General features: G+C 45.2%; 1 protein-coding gene across 2 annotated transcripts in view; it reads right to left on the reverse strand.

The window, feature by feature from the left end:
* The window catches only part of fbxl7 (F-box and leucine-rich repeat protein 7), a 37,395-nt gene that overhangs the window by 3,209 nt on the left and 8,396 nt on the right, over positions 1–25,790 (reverse strand). The window contains exons 1-3 of one of the 2 annotated variants that reach the window (XM_027001259.2): positions 25,164–25,566; positions 21,717–21,806; positions 1,799–2,401 (exon numbers count right to left, since the gene is read on the reverse strand). In XM_027001259.2, coding sequence (XP_026857060.1) covers positions 1,799–2,401; positions 21,717–21,806; positions 25,164–25,200 — 730 coding nt within the window. In that variant the 5' untranslated portion in view covers positions 25,201–25,566. Of the gene's footprint in view, positions 1–1,798; positions 2,402–21,716; positions 21,807–25,163; positions 25,567–25,790 lie in introns of those variants that run through there. The other variant, XM_027001260.2, reaches the window with a different exon arrangement.

The following is a 25,790-nucleotide window of genomic DNA, read 5'->3' on the forward strand; positions in this document are numbered from 1 at the left end:
CACTACTGCAGGGGAGGCTGAAAAGGGATGGTTCAATCGATTCAACAAGGACATGAATCTTTCTTCAAAGGACAAGTTAAACCTCAATCCTATTCTTCCTTCGTCAATAAAAGGTTTCGCTCAAAGTTGAATCTTCTCCTTGTAAAAATGAGGTGAATAAAAAGAGGTAACAAACTTAGCAAGGATTTCTTAGTTCTTGTATGGAGGGGTGGGGTGAAAAGCTCTCAGCAAGCCTCTTTGCGGAGGAGAGTTAGTCTGCAGAAACGACATCGATCAGCAGAGGGAGCCATGCTGTATTACTCCGTTTTGGGGACGTAAACCCGGAGAGACTGGAAGTTACACCACTTGTTCCTCCCTGGCAATGTACTCCAAACAGAAGTGCAATACAGGAAGTCTGAAATAAAACACCAGGAAAGGGCTTGGTAAAGGAAGAGGATATTCATTCCATGTTGGACGGTCATTTCATGTTGTTCCGTCCTTGGTGTCCCCTTGGGGTTCAGACATAACTTGGAAAAAAAAGATTGTGTATTGGCTTAGACATGCTAGTTCAGGACATAGCTTGATGACAATGAATAAATAAATAAATAAATAGATGTGACAGCATATCCAGATAGATCAGGAATGTTGGTGGGAAAAAAATGTATTCAACTAAAATAACTGATTTATAACTGTTTATTAACTGCTTATAACAGTATTGTTCATCTGAGAAATAGTAAATCAGTCAATGCCTTTGTCAGTCACACTCTTAATGAGTGGAGCAGATTTTCCCAAAGCACCTTGATGTCAGAGGTCCAGGTTCAACAAGGGCTCATTTTCCTTATGGAAAGTAGAGCATTTGGACAGAAAGTGCGAATCTATTAATACATTTCCCAGCTCCAAGAGGAAGTCATGGACATTTCAGAATAATCAGAGAAAATGATGCCTGCAGCTGTCCTTTGCAATAAGCAAGCGGTCTGTTTGAATGCGTGCGGTTTAATTTTAGCAGTGGAACAGTATTTAGGGTAGGCAATGCTTGGATGAGGCCGTGTTTAGGTCAAGCTGAATTTGCACCAGGTAGTGTATAGTTGGTGCCAGGCTGACGTGTTTGGGCTATGCTGTATCTAGGCCGTGCTGGGCTTTTGGCTGGTTATGTTTGGGCCAGGCTGTGTTTGGGCCATCCTGTGTTCACGCCAGGCTGCATTTGGGCCATTATGGGCTTTGGCCTGGATGTGTTTCGCTGCTCTACTGGGAGAATTACATTGCTTTGGAATTACAGAGACAAACGGATAAACAAGTTAAATCACTAACAGGAGGCCAGGATGCCTAAGAAACATCGAGGAATTTACATGGTTACATTCCTCAACCATCAGGGTTGAGCATTTCGAACTGATTTAGAAGAATATTAAGGATTTGCTTAATAAATGTTTTTACTGGAGGGCCTTCCATTAAAACTCTCTGGAGATGAAATCAGTCCATGTTTGTGACAGAGAGTGAACCAAACAAGCACACTAAATGTGCATTTATCATGCCAACTGCAGATGAAGACAGCTTCAACAGCTTATCCCTAATCACTTTTTTCCAGTGTAACAGTCATTATTTTCAACAGGCATCTGTAAATCCCCTAAATCTGAAAAGAAAAGACATCAAGGACTTTGAACACAGCAAATTAGTGCCAAGCGAGAGTGTTTGATTAATTTGATTACAGGGACATACATAGTAGCAAAGAAACAGAAAGAGGACACAGCAGTTTAAAACTTGCTGACAAGATTTCATTCCCCTGTTTGTTCTGACATTAAAATATCATAGAATAGCAGTTTACCTGAGATGTCCAGGTGTTCCAGGTTAGGGCATCGCGAGACCACTTCGAACACAGCCTCGTTGGAGACGTTATAGCATCCGGCTATCTCCAGGCGGCGGAGTTCCGGGCAGGACTGGGCCACCGTGTAGAGCCCACGGTCGGTCAGCCTCCGGCATCCGCTCACCACCACCATCTCCAGGGTCAGGCACACGTTGGGAGTGTCCTGGCAGAGCCTGCGTGTGAGCACACGCAGAGCACGGTCCACATGCAGCACGTCTCCGGTCAGGCGTACAGTCCTCCACAGGCGTGGGTCCCACGCCAAGTTGTACCAGCGGCGGCACACGCGGGCGCAGCGGCACAGCTGGTTGGTCGGCAGGTGCGCAAAGATCTGCAGGAAGGCGTGGTCAGGAAGGATGTCGATGGGCGCCCCCTGCTGGTCCTTGGGCTGCCACAGGCCCCGCTGTGGGTGTGTGAGGCCTGTGGGCGGAGAGTGCACCATGGCGATGGTTTCCGCAGTGAAGGAGGAAGAGGAAGTGGAAGAGCCATTGAAGAGGGGAGGGGAGGAGCACGGGAGGATCAGAGCAGGACTGGGCGTGCTCAGCGTCCGCATACTGATGTCCGAGTCTGAAGACACAGACGGGAAAAGAGAGGAAATAACAACGAGACAAAGTGAAAAACAAAGAATGAGAGTCTGCAAAAAGAAAGGAAGATGAAGAGAGGAAAAGATACAAAGAGGGAGAAGTGGGATAAAGAGAGTGATGGACAGCAAGAGAGGGTGGGAGAGAGTGTCACCCAATGCCCTCTGAAACTCATTATGTGAAAGAGACAAGCTGATGAAATCATGTAAACCAATCTTGCCCTTTTTCTTTTCGAGGCACTTGCCGATCTTTCTCCACCTCCTACATGCCGGTCCTCATCGTGCACCGATGGCCACGGCGTGGTATTTTCCGGAAACACGACCACTAGAGGGCCACAGCTCAGGCCTGGGGCGTATGCCGTCCCCCGCGCGGAAGCCCTATTCGCCAACGCTAATCTCCCCTGACAGACGGCGTGTTTCCTGAGCGCCACAAACCTATCCAGATCCTAGGGGCTGGGCACACCGAACTAGGCCTCATCTCCCCGTTGCCCTACTGCCACTGTGTTCAGCTGTGGGCCAGTACTGGTGGCCTGGAGGAACGCCCTTCTTTCCACCTTAAAGAAACTTTACTTGAACGCCGTCTCTGTTAAAGCGTATATAGTAATCCCCTGACATGAACAGTAAAAAATCCCAAGCCTCATAACCCCACATAACCCCACGATATTCCCAGCATGTGTTCAGACTGTTTAGTCCTCGAAGTTTTACAAGACCACAAGTGGCAGGATTCCGAGTGGAAGCATGTCTCTTGCCGCACGACTCCGTAGACGACTGGTGCTCCGGCGTCATGTGGTGCACTGGCACCGCGGCGTCTGGCGTTCTGGTTCACTGCCACCAAAAGTCCCCATATGGAAACTGCATCGCCATAAACACAGCAGCAATGCAGACTCAGCCAAGCCCAGGGAGACTGGTCAATACATCTTAAAACGAGACTAAAGGAACAAGATGATCGCATCTAAATGCACGTCTAAATCGAAACAAATACATGAGTGTCCAGGCTTAGTGCATGTGAAATGTGGCACGCTAAAAAGAGAGCCAAAACCACGTTACAAAAGAAAGAGAAAAACGAGAGAGAAAACCAGAACGTTCAATGTGTAGGTTCACGTGCGTGACTGAAGAGACCGCACTGCTGTGTTCGCCCCGAATCTAGCGTGTGGGCTGGCGGGCAAAGCTCACGGCATCCATTCGTATAATGCTGCTGCCGGCAACGGCCAAGCAGGAAGTGGTCGGAGCGGCCGACCTGCGGCCCTCAGCCCCGGTCGCCAGAACGCCGACCTTCCCGTGACCAGAAGTTGGCCCTTCCGAAACGGTTGCACCCTGGGGTTTGCTTGCGGCGGACAGGATTTTCAGGACTCCAGTCCACATCTGCACTGGCATCAAGCAAACACGAGACCAAGCTAAAAACAAGTCTCGTTAAGCGAGGAAGTTTGGACACAGTGTGTGAGACAGCAAAACTAGGATGATGTAGCATAACTCTGAGGTCATGTCTGGTTGTTTGGGGCCATGGGCAATCATTCTGCTTTATTACTTTGGCCAGTTGCTACTGCAGCACAATGATCGGCTAACACTTAGCACAACTCTTAGCGCACGTGTTACATGCCCACCTTGGATAATCTCTGAGCCTGATCAGTCATGCCAGACCACATGTGCCACACTGCTAAGATGCTGAAAGAGGGAAGTATTGCGGAGGGGATTCAAAATTGCACTAATCCCCTTTCAGCACTAATCAGAGGCCCATTTCGAAAAACCTCTGCCTAATGACACCAAACAGAGGTCTGCCCCTGTTATCCACCTTTCCCACTGAGAGTCCACAGCCAACAGGACATGAACAGCACAACAGACACAAGCCTCTTCCAGTGCTCTCTCAGCTAAGCAACTGCTTAGGATGAGGTACAGGTGTGTGCAGACGTGGCCACAAACGAGAATCCTCCCACTGCACGTGGCGGGTCAAACCATGTGACTCGCGCGAGATGAGTGTTCCATGACAGAACCCCCTCCCAAGGGGCGTGGCTCCCGACACATCCGTCCAATGAACGCAAACCTCCAGGTGCCATGTACACATAAACACAAAACACAGCACGGCAATTCCTGGCGGCCACCCAGTACCAGGCGGGCCAGGGGCTGCCAGCAAGGGAGACCTCGCGACGAAAGGGAGAAAGGCAGCCTCCCTGCCTCTCTCAGAGCACTCCGGTACGCTCCCAGTGACATTACGCCTGTAAAGACACAAGGCGCAAACACAAACACACAATAGTGCCCACACACAAACATATAAGGCGCCGTGACGTGGCCTCAAACGTGTCCGTGGCCTCAACGGACACGCGGGGGTGCATGTCCGCCCCAGACGTGCTCTGCTTCCTTTCATCTCTGTCATCATCAACAACTCCTTATCCTCTGGATAAATGCCTACTGCATTCAAAACCTCCAGGGTGGTACCAATCCTCAAGAAGGCCACACCTGACAGCTCCAGCGCTACCAACTACAGACCGGTATCACGTCTCTCTTTCCTCTCAAAAGCCCTTGAACAAGCAGATTATAATCAATTGTCTCTTTTTCTCACCCAGAACCATCTGCATGATCCCAATCAGTCTGGCTACAAACCGGCACATTCTAAAGAAACGGCCCTCTTAACAGTGACTGAGAAACTTCATGCCGCTAAAGCTGCCAAACAGTCATCTGTTTTGATTCTTCTAGACCTTTCAGCAGCCTTTGACACAGTGAACATTATTCTCTCTGTTCTTTCCAGGCTTGGTGTGACTGGCTCTGCTTAGAGATGGTTTCAGTCCTATCTGGATGGACGGTCCTATCAGGTGACATGGAGAGGATCCACATCCAAACCGTGTAGACTCTCCAATGGTGTTCCACAGGGCTCAGTATTAGGCCCCCTGCTCTTCTCTTTGTATACTCGTTCTCTTGGTAATGTAATATCTTCTCATGGTTTCTCCTACCACTGCTATGCCGATGACACTCAATCATTTCTTTCTTTTCCACCCTCTGACACGCAGGTCTCCAAACGTATCTCAGCATGCTTGACTGACATCGCGTCATGGATGACAGCCCACCACTTGAAGCTCAACCCCAGTAAAACCGAGCTTCTGTTCATCCCAGGTACTCCCAACCCTTACCATGACCTCACTGTTTCCTTTGAGAACTCCCTGATATCACCATCCGAAGCTGCCTGGGCATAACTTTGGACAACCAGTTGTCATTCTCAACGAATGTTTCTAATCTATCCCGGTCTTGCAGATTCCTTCTTTGTAACATACGAAAGATTCCAGCCTATCTTTCGCAAGAAGCTACCCAGGTGCTTGTGCAGTCTCTTGTGATCTCAAAGCTAGACTACTGCAACTCGCTACTTGCTGGTCTTTTCTAAGAGCCATTAAACCTCTCCAACTTGTCCAGAATGCAGCTGCACAACTGGTCTTCAATCTTCCGAAGTTCACACGTTACTCCACTGCTGCACTCCCTTCATTGGCTCCCTGTAGCTGCACGCATCAGATTTAAAACCTTGATGCTTGCCTACAAAACCAAAAATGGACCAGCCCCTTTATACATGAGGTCAATGGTCAAAGCCCGATCCATACCTCGAGTACTTTGAACCTCAAGTACGGCTTGGCTTGAAATACCTTGCTTCAAGTCTTGTGGACGACAAGCATCGAGACCTGTCCTGGCTGCAAGATGATGGAATGAACTCCCACTTACTGTCCGGACAGCAGAGTCCCTTGCTGTCTTCAAATGCAGACTGAAGACCCATCTATTTGCAGAATATTTAAAGGACAACTGACACTGCTCCCATACTGACTGACTAATTTAGTACTTATTGTAGGGTATTGTTTATGTTGTTTAACAAACTCTAGCACTTATTGTTTATAGCACTTATCATTGTTTAAGATAGACCTTATGTATTTTGCACTTCTAGGTATCAGCATTCATCCCTGTATTCAACAGTATTCTAGTTCATTGGTATGTTTGATTCTAACCTACTGTACTGTACTAGGATATATTCTATGAGTAAATGAAAAAGCACTTTTGTAAGTCGCTCTGGATAAGAGCGTCTGCTAAATGCTGTAAATGTAAATGTAAATGTGCTACCTCCCCCAATGGTCCTCATCTCTCCCGCTGCTCTAGGAGTGTCCCAGAGGCAGATTTCCTCCGGGGATTTGAGCAGAACCCTCCAGCCTCGCTGGCAAGTCCGCTGAATGGAAGGGATTTGAGCTTCCGCTCTCCCAACTGGAGATCTCGATGCTCCACCCAACCACCCTCTCTCTGGTCGGTGTGGTGCCCCTCAGTCCTCCTTGGCCTAGGCTCAACATCCTTAGGCCCCCCCCGGGGGTGTTCCCCTCTGCTTTTGGAGAAGACATGGACAGTGGTCGTGGTCCTCTCCCCAGTGTCCTGGGATCCAGGCAGCAGTGCGCGGGGTGCCTACGCACCTCCCGCTAGGAAGTCCGTTTTTTGCCGTGGGAGCTGGCGTCCTGTGGTGGTTGGTCATTCTGTAATGTGTGGTGGCCCGAGTGCCGAAGGGTGAGGGGCAGGATGCACAGACTCCAGCGACATGGCCAAACATTTATTAACACATAACGACAACGGCACTCACACGTATTACAAACGAAGAACATGAACGGTTAACATTAAACAAACACGATAAACACGCATACGTTTAACCTTAACATTAACACGTTCCATCAACAATGACCAATGACACTGCACACACTGATGTGGGTTTAAATACACAGACAGGATGAGGTACAGGTGTGTGCAGGCGTGGCCACAAACGAGAATCCTCCCACTGCACGTGGCGGGCCAAACCACGTGACACACGGGAGGCGAGCATTCCGTGACAGAACCCCCTCCCAAGGGGCATGGCTCCCAACATGTCCGTCCAGTGAACGCAAACCTCCAGGTGCCATGTACACATAAACACAAAACACAGCATGTAATGCCCGGCGGCCACCCAGTACCAGGCTGGCCAGATGCCACCAGAAAGGGAGCCCTCGCGACATAAAGGAGAAAGGCAGCTTGCCATGACAATAATGGGCTGCAAATTGGTATTCCAGACAGGTATGATGAGGAATTCGGACACTGTCCTTCTTAGGATCCTATGCTGACAGACCATTAACCCTTCACACAAAATCTCTGTCCGCCACAGAGTAAGGAACCATTTTTCCTGTAAATTTCTCATATCCACCTCAAGAATTTTGAGGTATGAACTTACATAAGCCCGGGGATCTGCTTTTTTTTTGTTTGTGTGTGACAGCACACTTAATCTGTCACTCCGAAATAAAGCTTTATCCCCCGGGTGTAGCACAACTCATGTAAAACGTTGCGTGCCATCTCACTTTGGCTCTCTGACGGAAACAGTCAGTGCCGAGGGTCGCTGGGGAGTGTGAAGAGGAGGGTGAGTAAGAGGAGTGTTAAGAGGAGCATGAGGGAGAGCATGAGGTGGAGTGTGAAGAGGAGTGTAAAGAGCAGTGTATGGAGGAGTGTGAGGACAAGTGTGTGGAGGAGTGGGGAGAGGTACCTGAGGAAGAGTGTAAGGCGTGTGTGGAGGAGTGTGAAGCAGAGCCTGAGGAAGAGTGTAAGGAGTGTGTGGAGGAGTGTGAAGCAGGGCCTGAGGAAGAGTGTAAGGAGTGTGTGGAGGAGTGTGAAGCAGAGCCTGAGGAAGAGTGTAAGGAGTGTGTGGAGAAGTGTGAGGCAGAGCATGGCAAGTACTCCTCGCAGAGTGGATAAGCGCTTGTGAAGACAAACATGAATAATTCAGTTTAATCCATCTTTAATACACAGCCAAAGCTACCCACTATGGCCCACTCAAAGGCAACTCAAAGGCTTGTGTTTCCAGGTTTTTGTCAAATCATGTCAGTTTTAGAAGTAATTTCAAAGTTCCTGAAAATCAACCAGTCATTCTATGTCACTTTAGGGTAACTGGCAAATAACAATTAGAATGTATGTACTATTATATTTACTAGACATTTATGAACACTATAGTGCGACAGCTAAAATACCTTCAAAACATTTCTAATGTATCCAACTTACTGGCAATGACAGAAAGCCATAGTGGCAGCAATGGATGGATAATTGTCCTTTAAACTCATGAAAGTTTCAAAATGCCAAAAGAGTGACTATCTCGGTTTAAAAAATGCGTGCATAAACAGTTCAATATGACAAAACCATCCCAGTTCCCGAATCCTCTGACCATAAGAAGAGAAGTGGGAGGTTTCACTGATGAGTCCTTTAAAATGGCAGAAAGGAATTCAGAGAATGCCACCGTGCCAATTAGCATATTTTGCATGGGGTTCCTGTAACCACTCACAGTTAGCACCCCTTCAACAACCATGCAGATAAACCGTCTACCGAACTTGCTCACAATAATGAGTAACACCCGTTTACGTGGAGACTGAACAGAACGGCAAGGACGCAAGAGATGTAAAGGGGGACTGAAAGATATTTCACCATCTCAGAAAATCAACAGCATCCCTGTAACCCCACCCCCCCCCCCCCCCCCCAAAAAAAAAAAAAAAACAAAAAACACAAGTACTGTTTCATCTCAGGAGAGTTCAGGGGTAATTGCTGTGGAACACGCACAATGCAGATTGGCACTTATCTTTAGACAGGACTCTTAAACGCAATCTGAGCAAAAATCTCCACCCTTTTGAAGGATGCAAATGAGATGTTTGGAGTAAGAGCTAGTTTCCATGTTTTCAGCAGACTCCCGAGGCCTTTATTACAGGTGAACTGGAGGTCACGCACACGCACACACACACACACACACACACACACACACACACACACACTCCCTCATCACACACACATTCTCTCATGTTGTTCACTTTTACAAAAATATTGTTCAGGTTTCCAAAAGACTCACAACCAGAAAGCCAAAATTTCAATATTTAAAATCTGAACGGAATGTACCCTGAGCTGAGAGAAAACCTAAATCAGTCAAACTCAGCTCTATTGTTCCATAGACCTAACCACTCACATTCACTCTGCACTGATATTTGAGCTTTTCTGTGAAAAAAAAATTCCCTGGATTTCTCATCCTCCTTACAGCTACAAGAAGCAGGAAGTGATGTCATGGAGCACGTTTCTTGCCATCACAGGGTCTGATCTCTGGCAGTAGACAGTAACCTGATCTTGCCATGATCCCCAGGAAGCTTGTCACATTTCGCAACTGGAGGCCCTGGGACGAGGGCACTGCATTTTCCCAAACGCATACCCCACCACGTCATGCCTGCCGGGGGGAAACCTTAACAAACGCCATTAATTCAATACAAACCGGTGGTTCTGAAGGAAAAAGCTAGACTTGAAATGGTTAGCTATGTGGATCTGCAGAGGGACTGGCTGTGTCTGGAGTTGACCCGAGCATGTCTGAACCAGCGCACACCCCACACCCACAACCCCCACCCAGGACAGACGGGGAACCTGCACCCGCCTCAGCTGTGTCCCATTCAGCTTCCAGCAAGGCATCTTGCTCTGATTAAAATGCTTCCCACGTGGCTCGCGCGAGATTCCTCTCGCTCACAGTGTTCGGGAACAGCTGCGCCCCCGTGTGCCCCCATTGCTGGCGCCCACATGGACAAATGACTCGCAGGCATCTCGCCGCACTCTGCTCCAATGTCTGACTCCGACGGGGCACACCTATTTCGCATTTACCCGGTGCCGAGGTCAGTCGCTGCAAAATGTCAGAGTCAGTCATCACGCAAAGGGACTGCGTCCAAACAAATCAAACTTTCTTTATCCTTTCTCGCAGCAGAGCAGTAAATCACTGGAAGAGAAGTAGCTAGACTGGGTTCTTCTCAAACTCCTTTTCCTCACGGTGGCTTGCGGGCAGAGTCTTCTACAAAGGACAGCAAGGAACGATAATGCAGCCAAGGTTAAATGAAAGCTAGTGCAAATGTCAACATGCTAACTGGTCTCACGGCTTTTGCAGTTAACCACACTCGCTGTTAACCACACTCGCAATTAACCACAGCAGTCTTTGAGCTACAGTAGTGCTGCATATTGTATCAGGTATCAAAGCAGTTGGGGCAAGAGTGCTGAGCTACGAGAGAGCGGGAGAGCTGAAGCTATAGGATATTCGGTTCTCTCTCTCCCTTCATTTGTTCGTCGCAGCATATCGTGGGGTCAGAATTCCCTCCCTTCCTCCTCGCTGATGTTTCCATGGTTTAATTATCATTGAGAGAAGCTAAGTAATTGTGTCACTGTAAATATCAGGGGCCCTATGACAAACCTCGCTTCTGCAGTGACTCATTCCAACAAGCATAGGATTTGTTTTATTAAATCAAAAACATCATGGGGGAAATATTCAAACATCTGGTCTATAAACCAGGGCTTTGCCACAGTAAAAGAGGCGAAAGAAAGGCCTTTCTCGTGTCCTCAACCCGTCCGCCTCGCCCTCTCTCTCCCCTCCCTGCTTTCTGGGGGAGCCTCGCTGCTGATGCACAGAGCAGAGCCAGATCTGGAAAAGCATTCTAGAGTCTGATCACTTTGTGTCCCAGGGACTAGAGAAGCATTCTGGAGTCTGATTACTCTGTGTCTTAGGATCTAGAGAGACATTCTGGAGCCTAATCACTCTGTATCCCAGGGACTAGAGAAGCATTCTGGAGTCTGATTACTCTGTGTCTTAGGATCTAGAGAGACATTCTGGAGCCTAATCACTCTGTGTCCCAGGATCTAGAGAGGCATTCTGGAGTCTGATCAATCTGTGTCCCAGGATCTAGAGAAGCATTCTGGAGTCTGATCAATCTGTGTCCCAGGATCTAGAGAAGCATTCGGGAGTCTGATTACTCTGTGTCTTAGGATCTAGAGAGACATTCTGGAGCCTAATCACTCTGTATCCCAGGGACTAGAGAAGCATTCTGGAGTCTGATTACTCTGTGTCTTAGGATCTAGAGAGACATTCTGGAGCCTAATCACTCTGTGTCCCAGGATCTAGAGAGGCATTCTGGAGTCTGATCAATCTGTGTCCCAGGATCTAGAGAAGCATTCTGGAGTATGATCACTCTATGTCCCAGGATCTAAAGAAGCATTCTGGAGTCTGATTACTCTGTGTCCCAGGATCTAGAGAGGTATTCTGGACTCTGATCAATCTGTGTCCCAGCCACCATACATTTAAATTAACCACACAAAAATGCATTACAAAAATCAAAAGTGGGAAATGGAACACACCGGTGGTGGTTTCATTTCTACTTTGGGGGGAACGTTGTTCACTCCACCCAACCTAACACATTACATGAGTAGTTTGAGCACAAATGATAGCATCCCACCAAAAACTACACCTATAGAACACACACACAGCAACGTGGCAGCAAGAGACATTTTTGAAACACAGGTGCATTTAATGTTCATTTCATAGCTGAAACTATAAGTGTAATCATAAGTGTTCCGACACTTCCATTCCAACATATGTTAATTGATGACTTCCACAGGTCTCATGTCAAGCGTGAGCGATAAGTTAACATGTCTGGAATATAACTCAAGCTGCTCTTGGCTCTCCGGTATGAAGCCAAGTACCCAGAGTTTTTTTGTGCAGGCCAGTTAGCCCCCTCCCACCCCTCTAAACCAGAACTGGCAAGTGTCCTCATTCAGGACCTTCAGTGTCCGTTACAGAGACCTAATCTCTACTAAGGCTAAGCACCAGGACGGGCTGCGCAGTGCTACATACAACATGTAGTGCTCATGTGATCATAGACATAATGCAATTAAATACGCTGGTTTAAATCACTACCACATGGGTCCCTGTAGAAGATTTCACTGAAGAGTTTACTGAATTCCATGTAAAGCCTATCAGGACTAATGAAATGAGATTCTCCTTGACGGCTATTACACTGTGTCATTTACGAACATCACTTTTCTACCAGCTTTACTTGGCCCACCTTAATATAATCCTATTAATATAATCCTATTCCAGTCTGACATCAAAGAGAACAAGAAGCTTACGCCGCCGCACAGCACATGGCCTCCTAAAGGGAAGCAATGACCTCATCAAAATCCCTTGTGCACAATAGTAATAGCTGTCTACCAACTTCCTGCTCGGTGCTCTAACTTCCCCCGTGCAGGAAACCAGCTTAGAGACAAAGATGCCCGTGTCGACCACAGAGGCATGGAAGCTTTACTTCTGAGTGTGAGTTTTGCGCCAAATAAACCACATATAGTGCAGTTCATAAAGAGCTGAGACGTGACACAATTCGTGTTGTTTTGGCTAAGATGACTGTGAAACCATGACTGTGAAAATTAGGAATACCCGTTTTTTCAAGGCAAACGTATGTCTATTCTGGGTAAACTATATAGCTATTATAGTCCCTTCTATACAGAACACTTCCCCCTCCATATTGTTATAGCTGACCACAGCTAATTCCACAGTTGGCTACCCGGGGATTTTATGACCAGCTGTGTGTCACTACTGTATTAGAACTTTATGCACCAGGGAAGTGATGGAAGTGTGCTATTCATATCTGGAGCTTGTTGCCGTTGTCTCTCAGTACGAGGACCAAAGTCGTGCTGGTATTTTGGCAAAGCCACCACAGGGCTGACAGAACAGAACAGAGCAACTGGAAACAGGAGGTAAACATTAGGCATGTCAGAATCAACTGCTTGTTACGCCGTTACAGAAAGCAAGAATGCAAAAGGATGAGTCTAGCAATAGCAAACAACCTAGCGCAACATAAGAGGCCGCAGTAGTGTATGGCGCAGGGATACCTTTTGATGTTATGGCCATCTTATTTACCAAAACCACAACACAAAAGGGGATTTTTTTTTTTTAAATAATAAGGACATTTATTACAACAATAAGAGTCTAGGCAATAAAGGGGGGAACCAATATAAACAAGGAGGAAAAGGACGAGTGGATTGGCACATGTTGACAAAAGCAAACAATAAAAGATGGGAGTAGAGAAAGAGAGGCAGGGCTGATGGCCCTGTGTGTACACCTCCTCTCAGGTGCTGGGATCCCCACCCATTACTCACTGCCTCTGCAGCGTCAGGCTAACAGGCTGCTAAACTGATCACAACACTTAGGTTAAGGCAGAAATATGTCAAAAACTACCAGAAATTGAAGAATATTTCAGCAACACATAGGGCCTACCACAAGAGGAAAACAACTTTTTAAGAACTGTGAAGAAAACCAGAAACTATTTGCTATCTAAAGCATAACAAACACATTTAAAAAAAACATTTTAAACTACACAAACATACAAAAACAATGGGAAGTTAATTAAATCCTTAAAGCAGCTTCTACTGCAAAGCCAGAATCCCTACTGCAGTGTTACTGCAGTGCACACTGTAAACCTGCTGGCTTTTCAAGGCCAGGCTAAGTGCTGATCAAAGTCAGGAAGGCTTCAGGTGCCCCAAAATAGTCCTTACGGTGGAGTGCACAATGTTTCCCTCCGAGAGTACTCCTCCAGTCATGGGTCATGTTTACTCTATCCTCCCCACATAAAAAAGCAATCCCCCTCCACTCCTGACTGACCTGGTATGACCATGTTTCTAACAGTAACAGTACACTGTGCTTTTTCTAATCCAGACATGCACAACTATGGTCCTGGAGGTCCGGAATCCAGCAAATTTGTGATTTTCCTGATCAACAAATTTGAATTCAGTCAGTTGTGCTGGACTCCTAAGTTAATTGTGCTGGAGTCCTCAGGTGGGTAGTTGAGTACAACTGCTCTAATCAGTCCAGTATTGACATATAGGCAGGCTGGTCTCTTATAAGCATAAATCTTTCCAACCTCCCTGGACGAAACCAATATAGGTTGGTTAATGTAGGATTATGGAACTGTACGCACAAGGCAACTTGATTAAGAAAAGTTACACTTTTTCATATGCCTGCAATGCTCACAAAAGGCGCAAAAAGCATGACAAGTATCTTATTCTCCCATGGTTTCTTACATTATAAAAAATTTCAGTTCTGGTTTTGAATAGTAACTAGAGATAAACGACTACATTAAAAGACAGGAATGCCAGTGAAACCACATTAGATAAATATCTCAATAAAAATGATTACAGTCTGCATAAATTGAAAAAACAAACAAACATAATTTGATATATTCCAAGATTCCATTAAGTCTTGTCTTAAAATATCCCAGCAAGAATATGTTGCTTATAAACCTTCTTGATGTACCGCGCAAGATTCTCATCAGAAATGAAACAGAGACATTTTTTTGACTTGACTCAGCTCCTGCCTTTGAAAAACCTGCCTTGCCTTCTGGATCGTCACTATCCACTTGTTGGTTTGTAATAGCTGGGGCTCTGGAAAGAAAAACACTGTGGTTGAGTATGTGTCTCTCATTAAATGCAATGTTCTGGCAAGTGTCTTCAGACATCAAAAGATCTTTCCATTTTTTAAAACCTCAATCAGAAATCGCTACAACGGCTGGCTAAGTTTCAGGACTGCTGCAAAAGAGGCCGCACTAAGTTCTAGCACTAAAATGTGCCAGGGCCACAGGGCCCAGCATGTGTGAAACTACAGCGTATTCATTAACACATTTTCAAAGCACTAACTCAAAGTGGCCATCCTCACAGGGGTCCGACATAAAGATCACACTCCACTCGTCAGCCTGGTCTTCTCCTCCCTCTTTACAGCCTTGGACAGTTCTGTTTTAGAATTTGTTGGCAGCTCCGTCTTCTGGCACGGCACAACAAGTGGGTTTACCCACTTCTCTCTTAGTTAAACTCAAACGCAAGGTTGAAACTTACTCCTGAGTTTCCATCTTCCCAAAGCAACAGGGCGTCCTCGTGAAGCAGATCTAAGACCCAAATGGATGTTTATAAAATATATTCGTGATCTGTGTTTCCCAGTTGCAAAGTTAAAGATTTTCCCTACTCCACAGAACATAACTCTACCCATAAAGTGCATGAGGTGATCAGGTATGCTATAAAGCAGTGCAAGTGTGACATATTGCAGTGCTCCAGGGCTAAGTCTAGCAATACTAAGTATGGAGTTATACAATAACTGACATGTGGTAGGAAGACAACACTTGAAAGTCCTCTCTCTTAGCAAATTCCTTCCCCACTGAGAAACCTTCTCACCTTTGTCGTAGCCATTTCTAGGCTCCCCCTTTCCACCTGTTTCCTCCCAGAAGCCAGTGAGATTTGTATCATTCATTTGTCATGATGAGCCAATGAAATTTGATCATTTGTCACGATGGGCAGGGCAATGGCAAGGCAGAAAAGTGTACTGTGTGGACATAAAAACTTTGCTTAAATGTGCAAGCTTCCTTCGGAAACATGACATCTGCAGTTGGACGGTGTTCAGCACTCTTGGTACATGGTCCAAATCGATGGAAAAAGTGAAATCTCTGGAAGGAGAAATTGATATATGTATACCTGTCATGTTTCTCCCCTGAAACTGAATTCTGTGGCTGTACTTGATAAAACACTCTTCCTCTTTAAAAACAAGACCCAGGGAACAAAAGGATAAAAAAGAAGACACAAGCTGGAGTTAGACTACATCGTGGTGTCATTCTTGGAGGATAATTTGAGGGCTCTCAAATCAAAATGGAGTCATTCCAGTGTCCATATGTACCATGACCTGGATTAAATCTTGTTTTTAGCAGTTATCTGCTGTTTTTTAAGAGACATACCATCTTTTCAACGAATATGACACCCAATAGGAATAGTTGGACAAAACAAAATCAAATTCACACAACTATCCCAAATGTAGTTAATCATCCAAGACATGCTTATTGTCTAAATTTTGATTATTTCTGTGAGTGACAGTGCTAACAATCTATCAAGGAAGATCTATACCCCCAGTTAGCACTGCACATGACCAAACACTTCAAAAGGCTTTGTAAGCAGCTTATTTGATAGAGCAGGTAGAACAAGTTACTGGTAGCACCACGGTCAGGGTTTCAATTCCCAAGGAACCCATGTACTGTCATTCTAATGAATATGGTCTGGATAAGATCATCTGACAAATGCTATAAATGTAGGGAATCTCAAATAGAGTTGATACTGTGGCCTCTCAGCCTGTCATGCATAAACTGAACACAATTCCAGCCTCTATAGAGCTGCTGTTGTGGCATGTAGCACCATAGTTAAGGTCCAAAACTTGTGTAAATTAGATTTTTCACCAAACTCTATATTTAACATACAAAACCACTATTCTAAATCTGCTGACTAAGCTCTGCCTCGGCATTTGCTCTCATTAAAACATGGATCTGTTCCTGGGCTTGCAAACTTAACACTCGCCTTCCCTTGGTCAAAGCGTGGACAGGTTCACAAGGCTGCATTTGGGTCAAAGCCAGTATTGATGAGTATTCTTCAGCACACGTTGTTGGGGCAGTCTTCTGGGTGGAACCTCAGAAGGCCTATCAAATTGCGCTGCATACCTTTTCAGCCATGATTCCCCTCCAAAACAAACTCCATGTGGAGCCAAAGAAAATTTGCCCAGACCATACGTTCCAGAGTCCTGATAATATAAAACCAGCACTGGCCTTCCAGAACCCATGCAATCTTGAGCTAGCACATGTTTCCCCAAGTCTGCATAATGCAGCACTGATCCCAGCTTTCCAGATCCAGGATAAAATGAAGCTAGAATGTTATCTGGAGTCTCGTGAGAAGGGGCGCCTTTCTACATAGCTCTATTCATGCTGTACCAGGCGTGCACTGCCTGGAGCGCAGGCAAGAAATCAAATTTAAAATCATGTCCAGAACTGCTGACTTCTTGCATTGTGACTATGCAGGCTATCTTTTTCCGACTGTGTGTGAAGTCTGCTCCGTGAAGTCTATTTACGTTTTGTGTAATGCAGTGTTTGCGCGCCATGACAGAACACCTCAGTGCTTTTCAGCTGCTATGTTTTAGCCCAGAGGCCAATATTTCTAAAAGGAGTCAGAGTGATTGTTTAAAGCCAGACACTATTTCTGACTGCCTGATTAATGGATGATTCATTCAAATGACTCTTAAATCTTGTCACACTGATGGCAGTGGCAGAGAGAGCAAATCAGCCATTCCCCTCCGATTATATTCATGTTGCGATTGTGTCCAAACAACATAAATGATGTGCAGTTTCCATCTGTGGCTATTTTCACATAGAAATACTTATTTGTAGTCACAATTGGCCTAGGATTCTCAAAAACTGAAATACAGAACAATACAAAGCAAGTGGGGGGAAAAAAAACTCGTGCTTATAATGCTTATAACTCATCTACATGCTTATAACTGACTGAACAAAGCTTCTGAAGACTGTACAGGGCACTGAGTAAAATCCAGTGTCAGTGGGAACTGGCTTTGACACAATCCCCATATAGCAGAGCAACAACGCAATGCTGTAAGGAATGTATAAAAGAAACATATTGCCTTATATCTGTTCTATGCCCCTCTTGAGGAACCTGATGCCTTGTTCCAAACTTATTACACCATGGCTTGCATAACCTCCAAAGCCCCCAAGACTGGAGCTCCTACTCAATTGAGAAATGTTTTTATATACAAATAAAAAACTTTTTTTTCAATTGTATGACAAATAATACATTTTGCTCCTATATTGGAAGAATGGCTTGAGAAACCTTGTAAATCTTTATCTGTTTTTGGGTAAACTGTGTTTATCTGTGTTTGGGTAAACTGACCACCTATTAGTCAAATTAAATGCTGAAGTCATAAATCAACTGAATTAAATAGTGTTGATACTGGGTAGACTCACTAAACTTCTTCATAGTTTGGTTTAACAAAAAGGCTCTGATTACCATCTACTTTCCATATCTGTTTTTGTACCGTAAAAGCTGTGCATGTAGAAAATATTGTATTAAATCTAAAAATAATCATATGTATACATAAACAGAAACTGAACTGGAATATGGGCAAGTGTGCTTTGGGAAAATAACCATCGGTGATGGTAAACTACTACCTTCCTAGTGGAGGATTTTGCATTTGTGTGTGTGTGTGCGACCCTTTCCTGCCTTCCACAGTGTGCAAATGTGTGCGTCTGTTTGAGTGAACTGCAGCTCAACCCTGACTCCCCCCCCCCCCCCCAGCAGGCTCCAGACACAGAGCTCCGATTTCCATAGGAAACTCGCAGAGAAAACACCACGCAACACTATATCAGCCCACTTCCAGAGCAACACCCTCAGTACACAAGTTAAACACGGACCTGCGTTAAGGCTGCGGAGTGCTGGGATTTCCGTGGTGGATCCCTTTCTTGCCTTGCCCGGAGCACTGACCCATTGCAGTGAGATGCTAACCACTAACCATCACCTATAGCCTCTGCATGAAACAAAACAATATTTGTCTTAGTGGTACAGCCTGAGCCGAGCCAGTAATGAGGGCTTCTCCTGTGGTGAGGCAGCACACTCTCCCTTTAAATGCCTTCAGACAGAGAGAGTGAATTCCTCTGGCCTGACGCACACGCTCAGAGCCCCTGTCTCTATCACTGAGGGTGAACTCAGAGGCACCAAGGCTGTTCTGCAATAGTGGACCTGCCTCAAGCACGGCAAGTCAAATTGTAAACTGCTGACTGCCTTCGACATGTTGCTGTTTTCATTTGTGTAATACCCAGATTCCAGTCCGTTGTTAGTACAGTTTTGATCACACAGGGTAGAGATGCTTATGTCTTCCTGCAGGCTGGTGAGCAAAGTGCCTCAGCCACCATATGAGAGCCATGAGAGCTAACCTGGTTTTACAGTTCAGGAGTTTGGTCCAGAGAGCACATGTTGCCCAAAGATGTAGCTAGCATGGGGCTAATGATTGCTTCCAGCAGGGCCAGTGAGGCTCACCGACCTAATTACATCTGATAAAACCAATCCAAACTTGGCTTTGCAGTCCTCAGTGCTTTTGATGGACCTGGTGGAAAACCTGAAAACAAGAGGGCAAACATACCCTGGACAGGGGAACAACTCCTCCAAACAGCCACATTTTCTGGGTTGTTCCACTTTATGACTGATTTTACATTACAAGCACAAAGTAACATTTCTGTTGACTGACTGGTCTCCAAAACCTTCTAATCAGATTGACCTCCAGTGTAAACCATAAGTATTAATTTAAGATGGTTATTTTCTTTATTTAGGCTTTTAAATGTCACTCAGTTTTAGCAATATAACTAGCAGCATGCTGCATTGTATTACGAATGTCATGTAATAGTCTAGACTAGCAAAAAATATGTTCTCTGGGGTCCAAAGTCACATTCCAGGGACTAAAACTTTGCTGCTCCAAGGTACAGTTCACCGATGAACTTTAAAACATGGTTGCAGAGTGAAGATCAAAGCCAAACGACTACATACGGGCACAGTGGGGTCGAGGGAAAGCTATGGAACAGGACGGAATCAAATATTCCCAGCAAAGAAGTTCAGTAGACAGAGGTCCGGCATCGTTTTATATTCCTGAGCAGCAGCTTTTGCCCATGCTCGGCATGCCTATACTCATACACCACATTTATAACTACCCTGAGCTACAGCAAGGGGCAATCAGCCTTGGCAGGTTATCACTAAGGAAGTGGCAGGAAAGGCCAAGCTCTTGGAACAATGCTATCAGCACAAGCTGACACTGCACTGCCCTGTGTCTGTCAGGCAGGTTACCACGGCAGCAGGCTTAGCGTAACATTCTTTTCTGTTCTGAGTAGGCCATGTGAGTCCCGCAGGAGCAAATGAGCTCTTCCAGTGTGGCCATGCAGTAGGGTGGCAGATATGCATTAATGCAATCCCACGCCAGAGCGCTCTGTCTCAGTAAACACAGAGCTTTCTCAGTCTGTGCCTAGTTTGGCTAGTCACAGCACTCGGGTCCTCTGTGACTACGTAATCTTTAGGGCAAGCAAACACCCACAAATCCTCGTTTAATAGTTTGTATTTTATGCACTTTGCACTAAGCTGCATCCTTCTGTTCATATGACTCTCCACTGCCATAAATCGCTGTATGATGCTTCAGTGTGCAGCTGGCTGAAATGTGAGGGGGAGAACTCATTCCAGTGGGCACCCAGTCAAGTGGGTTTTCACATACTAGAGTCACAGGATGAAACCTGCAGTGAAGGTTTCAGTCATCCAAAGTTCTACAAAGCCAATGGGATCGGTTGTTCGGATCATGGAGAGGATCATGGATGATTCTGAGCAGCACAATCATGCAGTAGTAGTGAATCATGATATACTGACTGCAGTTCATCCTCATTCACCCCCTGTTAGTAAAAGATGGGCTCATAATAAACAATAATCTGCTCAGAGATGCAAAGTTTTTGTAACATGGGTATTGGGGGTATATCTGTGGTCAGCCACAATAATTATTTATTGGAGTTTAAGGTCAGTTCAGCAGTGCAGCACATACCAGTGGCCTCATCACCTGGAAATAGATGCTGCACACCACTGTGTCCCTGGCAGGCACAGCACAGGCCGAAGGTAGCCTAAGCCAGATGGGATAAAGCCTTGTTCTCTCCCCTTACTCTGACGCGCAGAGAGGTGGGCGTAAATCAGTTTCTCAGTGGACGTCAGCCGGAGCACTGCTCCCGACATTACTGTATTTGGACGGGGGGAGGGACAACGCCCATGCCACGCAAGAACAGGAGGCCACTCCAGCCTGTCGCACACACACACACACACACACACACACACACACACACACACACACACACACACTCGCACAGCCTGGTGCCCCTAACGGGTCCACCTCCTGGAGAACAGAGCTCCAGCTTCAACACACAACTCTCCCTGCCACATGCGAACTCATGGCCTCCTGCCTGTTTCCACACACCCCACGCTACTGTTACCACTACAGAGTTGAAAAGGGGGACATTTCTGCTAATTCTTCTGCCGATAACACACTGAGAAAAGCTAACTCTGAATATGTGCATGTGTTTCTGTCTCGTGTTTTTTTTTTTTTACTTTCAGATATAAGAGTTTGCTGCCTGTTGTGTTAGCAAAATTATGGACAATTTTCTTATCTGTCTTGCCAGAGTGGACTAGTGGACCAACACGTTTATTCTACTGATTTAAAAAAATCCCAGTCACCCTTGAACTCACCTTTATCACCAGATTTGAAGGGGGTTTCCCACAGCTGACCTCAACATCAAGGCCCACACATCCCAGCCTCCTGTCTTGTATTCTCTACCATACAAAGTCCCAAATGAGCGCTCCACCTCAGCTTTTTCCCACAGGCACCATTTCTAACCAGCACCAACAGGCAACTGCATTTCCTCCACTAACTGCAGACTTAATTGTTAAAACACAGAAAGGAAAAATGACACAGACAGGACTTCCAGAATGACCATTGTGCCCACTTTGATTTCATTATCACGCATCTAGCAACCCCCCCCCCCCCCCCCAAACAGTCAACAAGGCAAAGAGGAGGTTAAAAAGAAAGGCAGTCCAGTGGCAGCTAATGAGGACCAGATGCCCTACCTTCGCTGGTAGCCGCATTCTTTGGAGCCTTGGCCGATGTCTGGTCCGTACTTGAACTCAGGTCGGAGGAAATGCTTGAACTGCCCTTGCCTGCAATCATAGAGAGAACCCGCAGGACACATCAAGACGCAACATCACTCACCAGCTTGGCACATATTGGTCACAAGGCAGGAGACAAAGGGGGAGAGAGAGAGAGAGAGACAGAGACAGAGAGAGAGAGAGAGAGAGAGAGAGAGAGAGAGAGAGAGAGAGACTTTGTGTGCTTATGGTACACATTGCATAAACAGTAGCTTACTAACACAGAGAGAGGAACACTGTGCAACATTCCATAGTCTTATCCAGCAACATCTACAAAAACTAACCAATGTATGCCTTGCATTCTTTTTTTTTGGTTCATCTCTTAAATTAATAATCCAGGTGCCTCCCAAAGACCATCTAAAACCTAACAGCAACAAGTCTGACCAATCAACTGAAATGAGTCACAGTGCTTATATAATTCCGGAAGGATCTTGTGATCATGAAGGCCCTCTGATTAATGATATATATTCAAGGAAGTACTGTAGTTTCATTGCTGTTAAAAGAATTATATGAGGTTATACTGAAGCTTACATTACACTTGGAACCACCAGTGACACAATGATGGAGTGGTGTAAGTGCTCCTCAAAAACGAAGAAAAAGAAAACAGAGATTGAGACTCACACTGAAGCCCCATCACCAAGAAATATGTTTATAGCAACATTACAAGTGCAAACACAACTAAAGCAGACATGAGCTTTTTTATTTTACCATACATGGTCTGACAGGGGGTGCACTCACAAACTGAGAAAAAAAAAACATGCTTTGCTATGTAAACAAACCTGTTTTCCATGAAGCTGTCTCAAAGTGATATCAGTGCGTTAAAATTGTGAGCGTTCATCAAAATGAACAGCAAATCCACTGTAACCCGGAGTCGCTCGCACTGTAGCCCCTGATTTTGTATCTATATCACCAGCATTGTTTATTGTCCGTTGTCCCTGAAGAAACGCATTTGTAACTATAGACTCCGGATAGGCGTGAGTTTGTTCCCAAGGACGTTCTACTTGTAAAGCTGATGGATGGGTTCAAATACATGTAGCTCTGAGGTGTGGACAAGTGCACACTAAACTGAACAGGCCCAACAAGTCACAGGCCAACAGGACCACAGTAGTTAGGAGGAAAGCTGATTACAATCATTCATTAGCAGCAAATAATATGTTCAAAATGATATCTAGTTCAGGTACACCCTACACCCTCAACAAACACCCTACATTAAGCATACATGTAAAAAAAAATGATATAAAAGAGAAACCAATTACTAGTTATAGACAGAACTATACAACTTTTCATCACATTATTAAGTTATTAATTATGCATTCTCATGCATCTTTGCTAATATGACATATTATTCATTATCCATGTATTGTGTGGTTAATGGCAAAACACAGTTTAACTACCAAAACCATTTAACTATAACTGTAATAAGAGCAAGTACCACTTGCACCAACCAGGATGAAATGTTTGGAAAGGTTGTTTTGCTTTTATATTGGATGATTTAATATACCATCAATGCCCAAGCTAAGCTGCTAACAGTTTGGGGGTTTGGGAAAAACAAGTTGTTCAAAAATGTGTTTTATCTCTTGGGTGTTCTACTGATATCTTACAAAATCCAGCTGTTTCTTCTGATTGGCACACCTGACTGCTGCGAAAGCAGCATTCCAGTCCCATTGCTACAAAGGTGTATTGCTTCTGTCCTTGCTTGTCAAAAAGAATTTGAAGGCCTCAATAACACGGCCATTATTTTGAGTTGACTGAGAGGTAATACAAGCTTGTCTTTGCTTTCCTCTTGGTGGCTTTCATGATGCCAGGGCAGGGGCTATACTGCAGTCCATCATACTAAGACTGCAGTTCAGCTTGGGAAAGCAAGTTAAACAGCTAGCAAGTCACTAAACTCCACACTCCAGATCCTTTTCAATCTTGAAACTGCTGTAAATAGTGTAATGTCAGAATGGAACGTGTGAATTTTGGAAATTCCAAGCTCAGTAGTACCACCTTTGTGGGAATGTATTGGTTAGCTCCCTGACTGCCAGTTTCCAAGGCGAGCCAAACTTGAACCTTTCCAAGAAATCCTCCATGCTTTAGTGTACCACAAGGCTGAACACAGCAGAGAAATCATTCTTGGGGTGAGAGGTCTCTGGCATGAGTGCTGATGGTTGAGAAATGTTCCAAACACTATTTTAGCCAAAATGCCAGTCATCATATCCAGCATTCAATGAGTCAGTGCCTGTCTTCACTGGATGAACATGACTAAACACAGTAAACATTTCTACATCAATCCATACCTTGAGAATTCTCTTACAGGTCCTAACACACCTGATCAAGGTACTGACACTTGATTGCCTGCCCTAGGTGGACTGGCTGGGTTGCTCTGGGGACTGCATCGAAACCTACTGTATGTGCTGCAGAAAAAACATGGTAGCAAAACTTAGCATTATGCCATACATCTCACATGTGGTTTTAGAACAATTTAGAGTATTCGTACACATCTTAGATGGACTTGTTTATAGCTACCACTTGTTAGTATGTATTTATTTAGTCTTTGCTCAGAGTTTCTCACTTGCAACAGTCATGTTCAGAGAAACATGTGGTCTGTTTTCCTTTTCTGTCTTGTAAAGTTTATCTGCTTTTAGAAACTATTTCTGATTATGTGTAGTGCATGCGGGCAGAAATATTTAGGTTTCAGCAGTGTGTAGGCAGTTTGATCTTTCTTCTTTATACAGGTGCAAAGTTAGAGAGTACAACCTCTTAAATTAATTCCCCCCCCCCCCCCCATCACTGAACAACTCACTATTTGTTTGTTTATGTGCCTATACTTTTACCCCTGTGTTTCGGCAGCATGCATATTTCACAAAAAAAAGAGAGAGATCAATCTCTAATTTCTACTATTATAAGTGTAAATCAATTGTTTGTATGCTTAATTCATATCTTTAGCTGTGCTCTTCCAGTGATGATGGCATATGCAAATTTAAGACCACAATCCAGAATCCCATAAGCATGACCTCTGGTGTACAGCCTGAAGATCTTAGCAAGTTCTCCAGCATCTGTCTAGTCTACTCACTTCTACACACTCCTACAGTTTGAATGAGTTAAAAAAGAACTACGTCTTGCATCATTACTGTATGGCCGTGTGATTTTAAAAAAAACGACAGTAGAGAACAGAAAACACCGATCTAACCGTTCATCTTTTAAATGTGCATAGAAAACGCGAGTTGGATGTACGACTGCGAGCAAGTTGTACGTCGAAGACCCCATTGCCGTCTTGGCCGCTGTTGTCCACAAAGAATAAGGAGGAATATGACGTTGCATCAACTATGGCTGCGGGACGCACTGTACACCCAGAACGAAGAGCTGAAATCTGGGTTTGCCACTCACCTTCACTCCCACTCTGTTTGCCATTGTTCGCACCCATCCTGGGGAATGCATAATCTACCGACTGACCTCCGTAAAAGTATCCATAGACATGAAATCAAGAAAACCGCAGAAAAGTATAAAGTAAAAAAGAATAAAGTCCACCGCTAGCTGCTTCGATCTTCTCCGTCCTTTAATAGACTTCAGAATGTTCCATAGCGGTACGGAGCGGTCCGAAGGTTGCGATTTGAAATCCTTTTAAATGCATAATCGAATTGACTTAGAAAGTGTCCGGACCTTCCCCATGTTAAAATAAATCGAGTTCCTGACAGACGGCGCATAATCGTGGAGTGGAGAAGAGTGGGATACCAGATAGGAGACTTGTTGCGTCAGGACCGCGCATTCAGGGGAGAATGCGTTACCGTGCGGGCACCTTAGCGCCCGTCCACAAGAGGCAATGCGGACTGGCCCCGGTGCGCCTTTTTGTAGTCCCTGATACTCTCCACAAGATGTAGTTTATAATTTAAGAATCGGCCATGAGGTCAAATACAGACCATCATTTTAATTGTATTGCCCCGAAAAGTAGAGTGTACAGTTTCAGCCCGTCTTGCAGTTGTGTGCCAAAATATGAAACAAAATGCGGAATGCGAA

This window comes from Electrophorus electricus, chromosome 7, assembly GCF_013358815.1.
Source record: "Electrophorus electricus isolate fEleEle1 chromosome 7, fEleEle1.pri, whole genome shotgun sequence".
In the NCBI taxonomy this organism is placed as follows: domain Eukaryota; kingdom Metazoa; phylum Chordata; class Actinopteri; order Gymnotiformes; family Gymnotidae; genus Electrophorus; species Electrophorus electricus.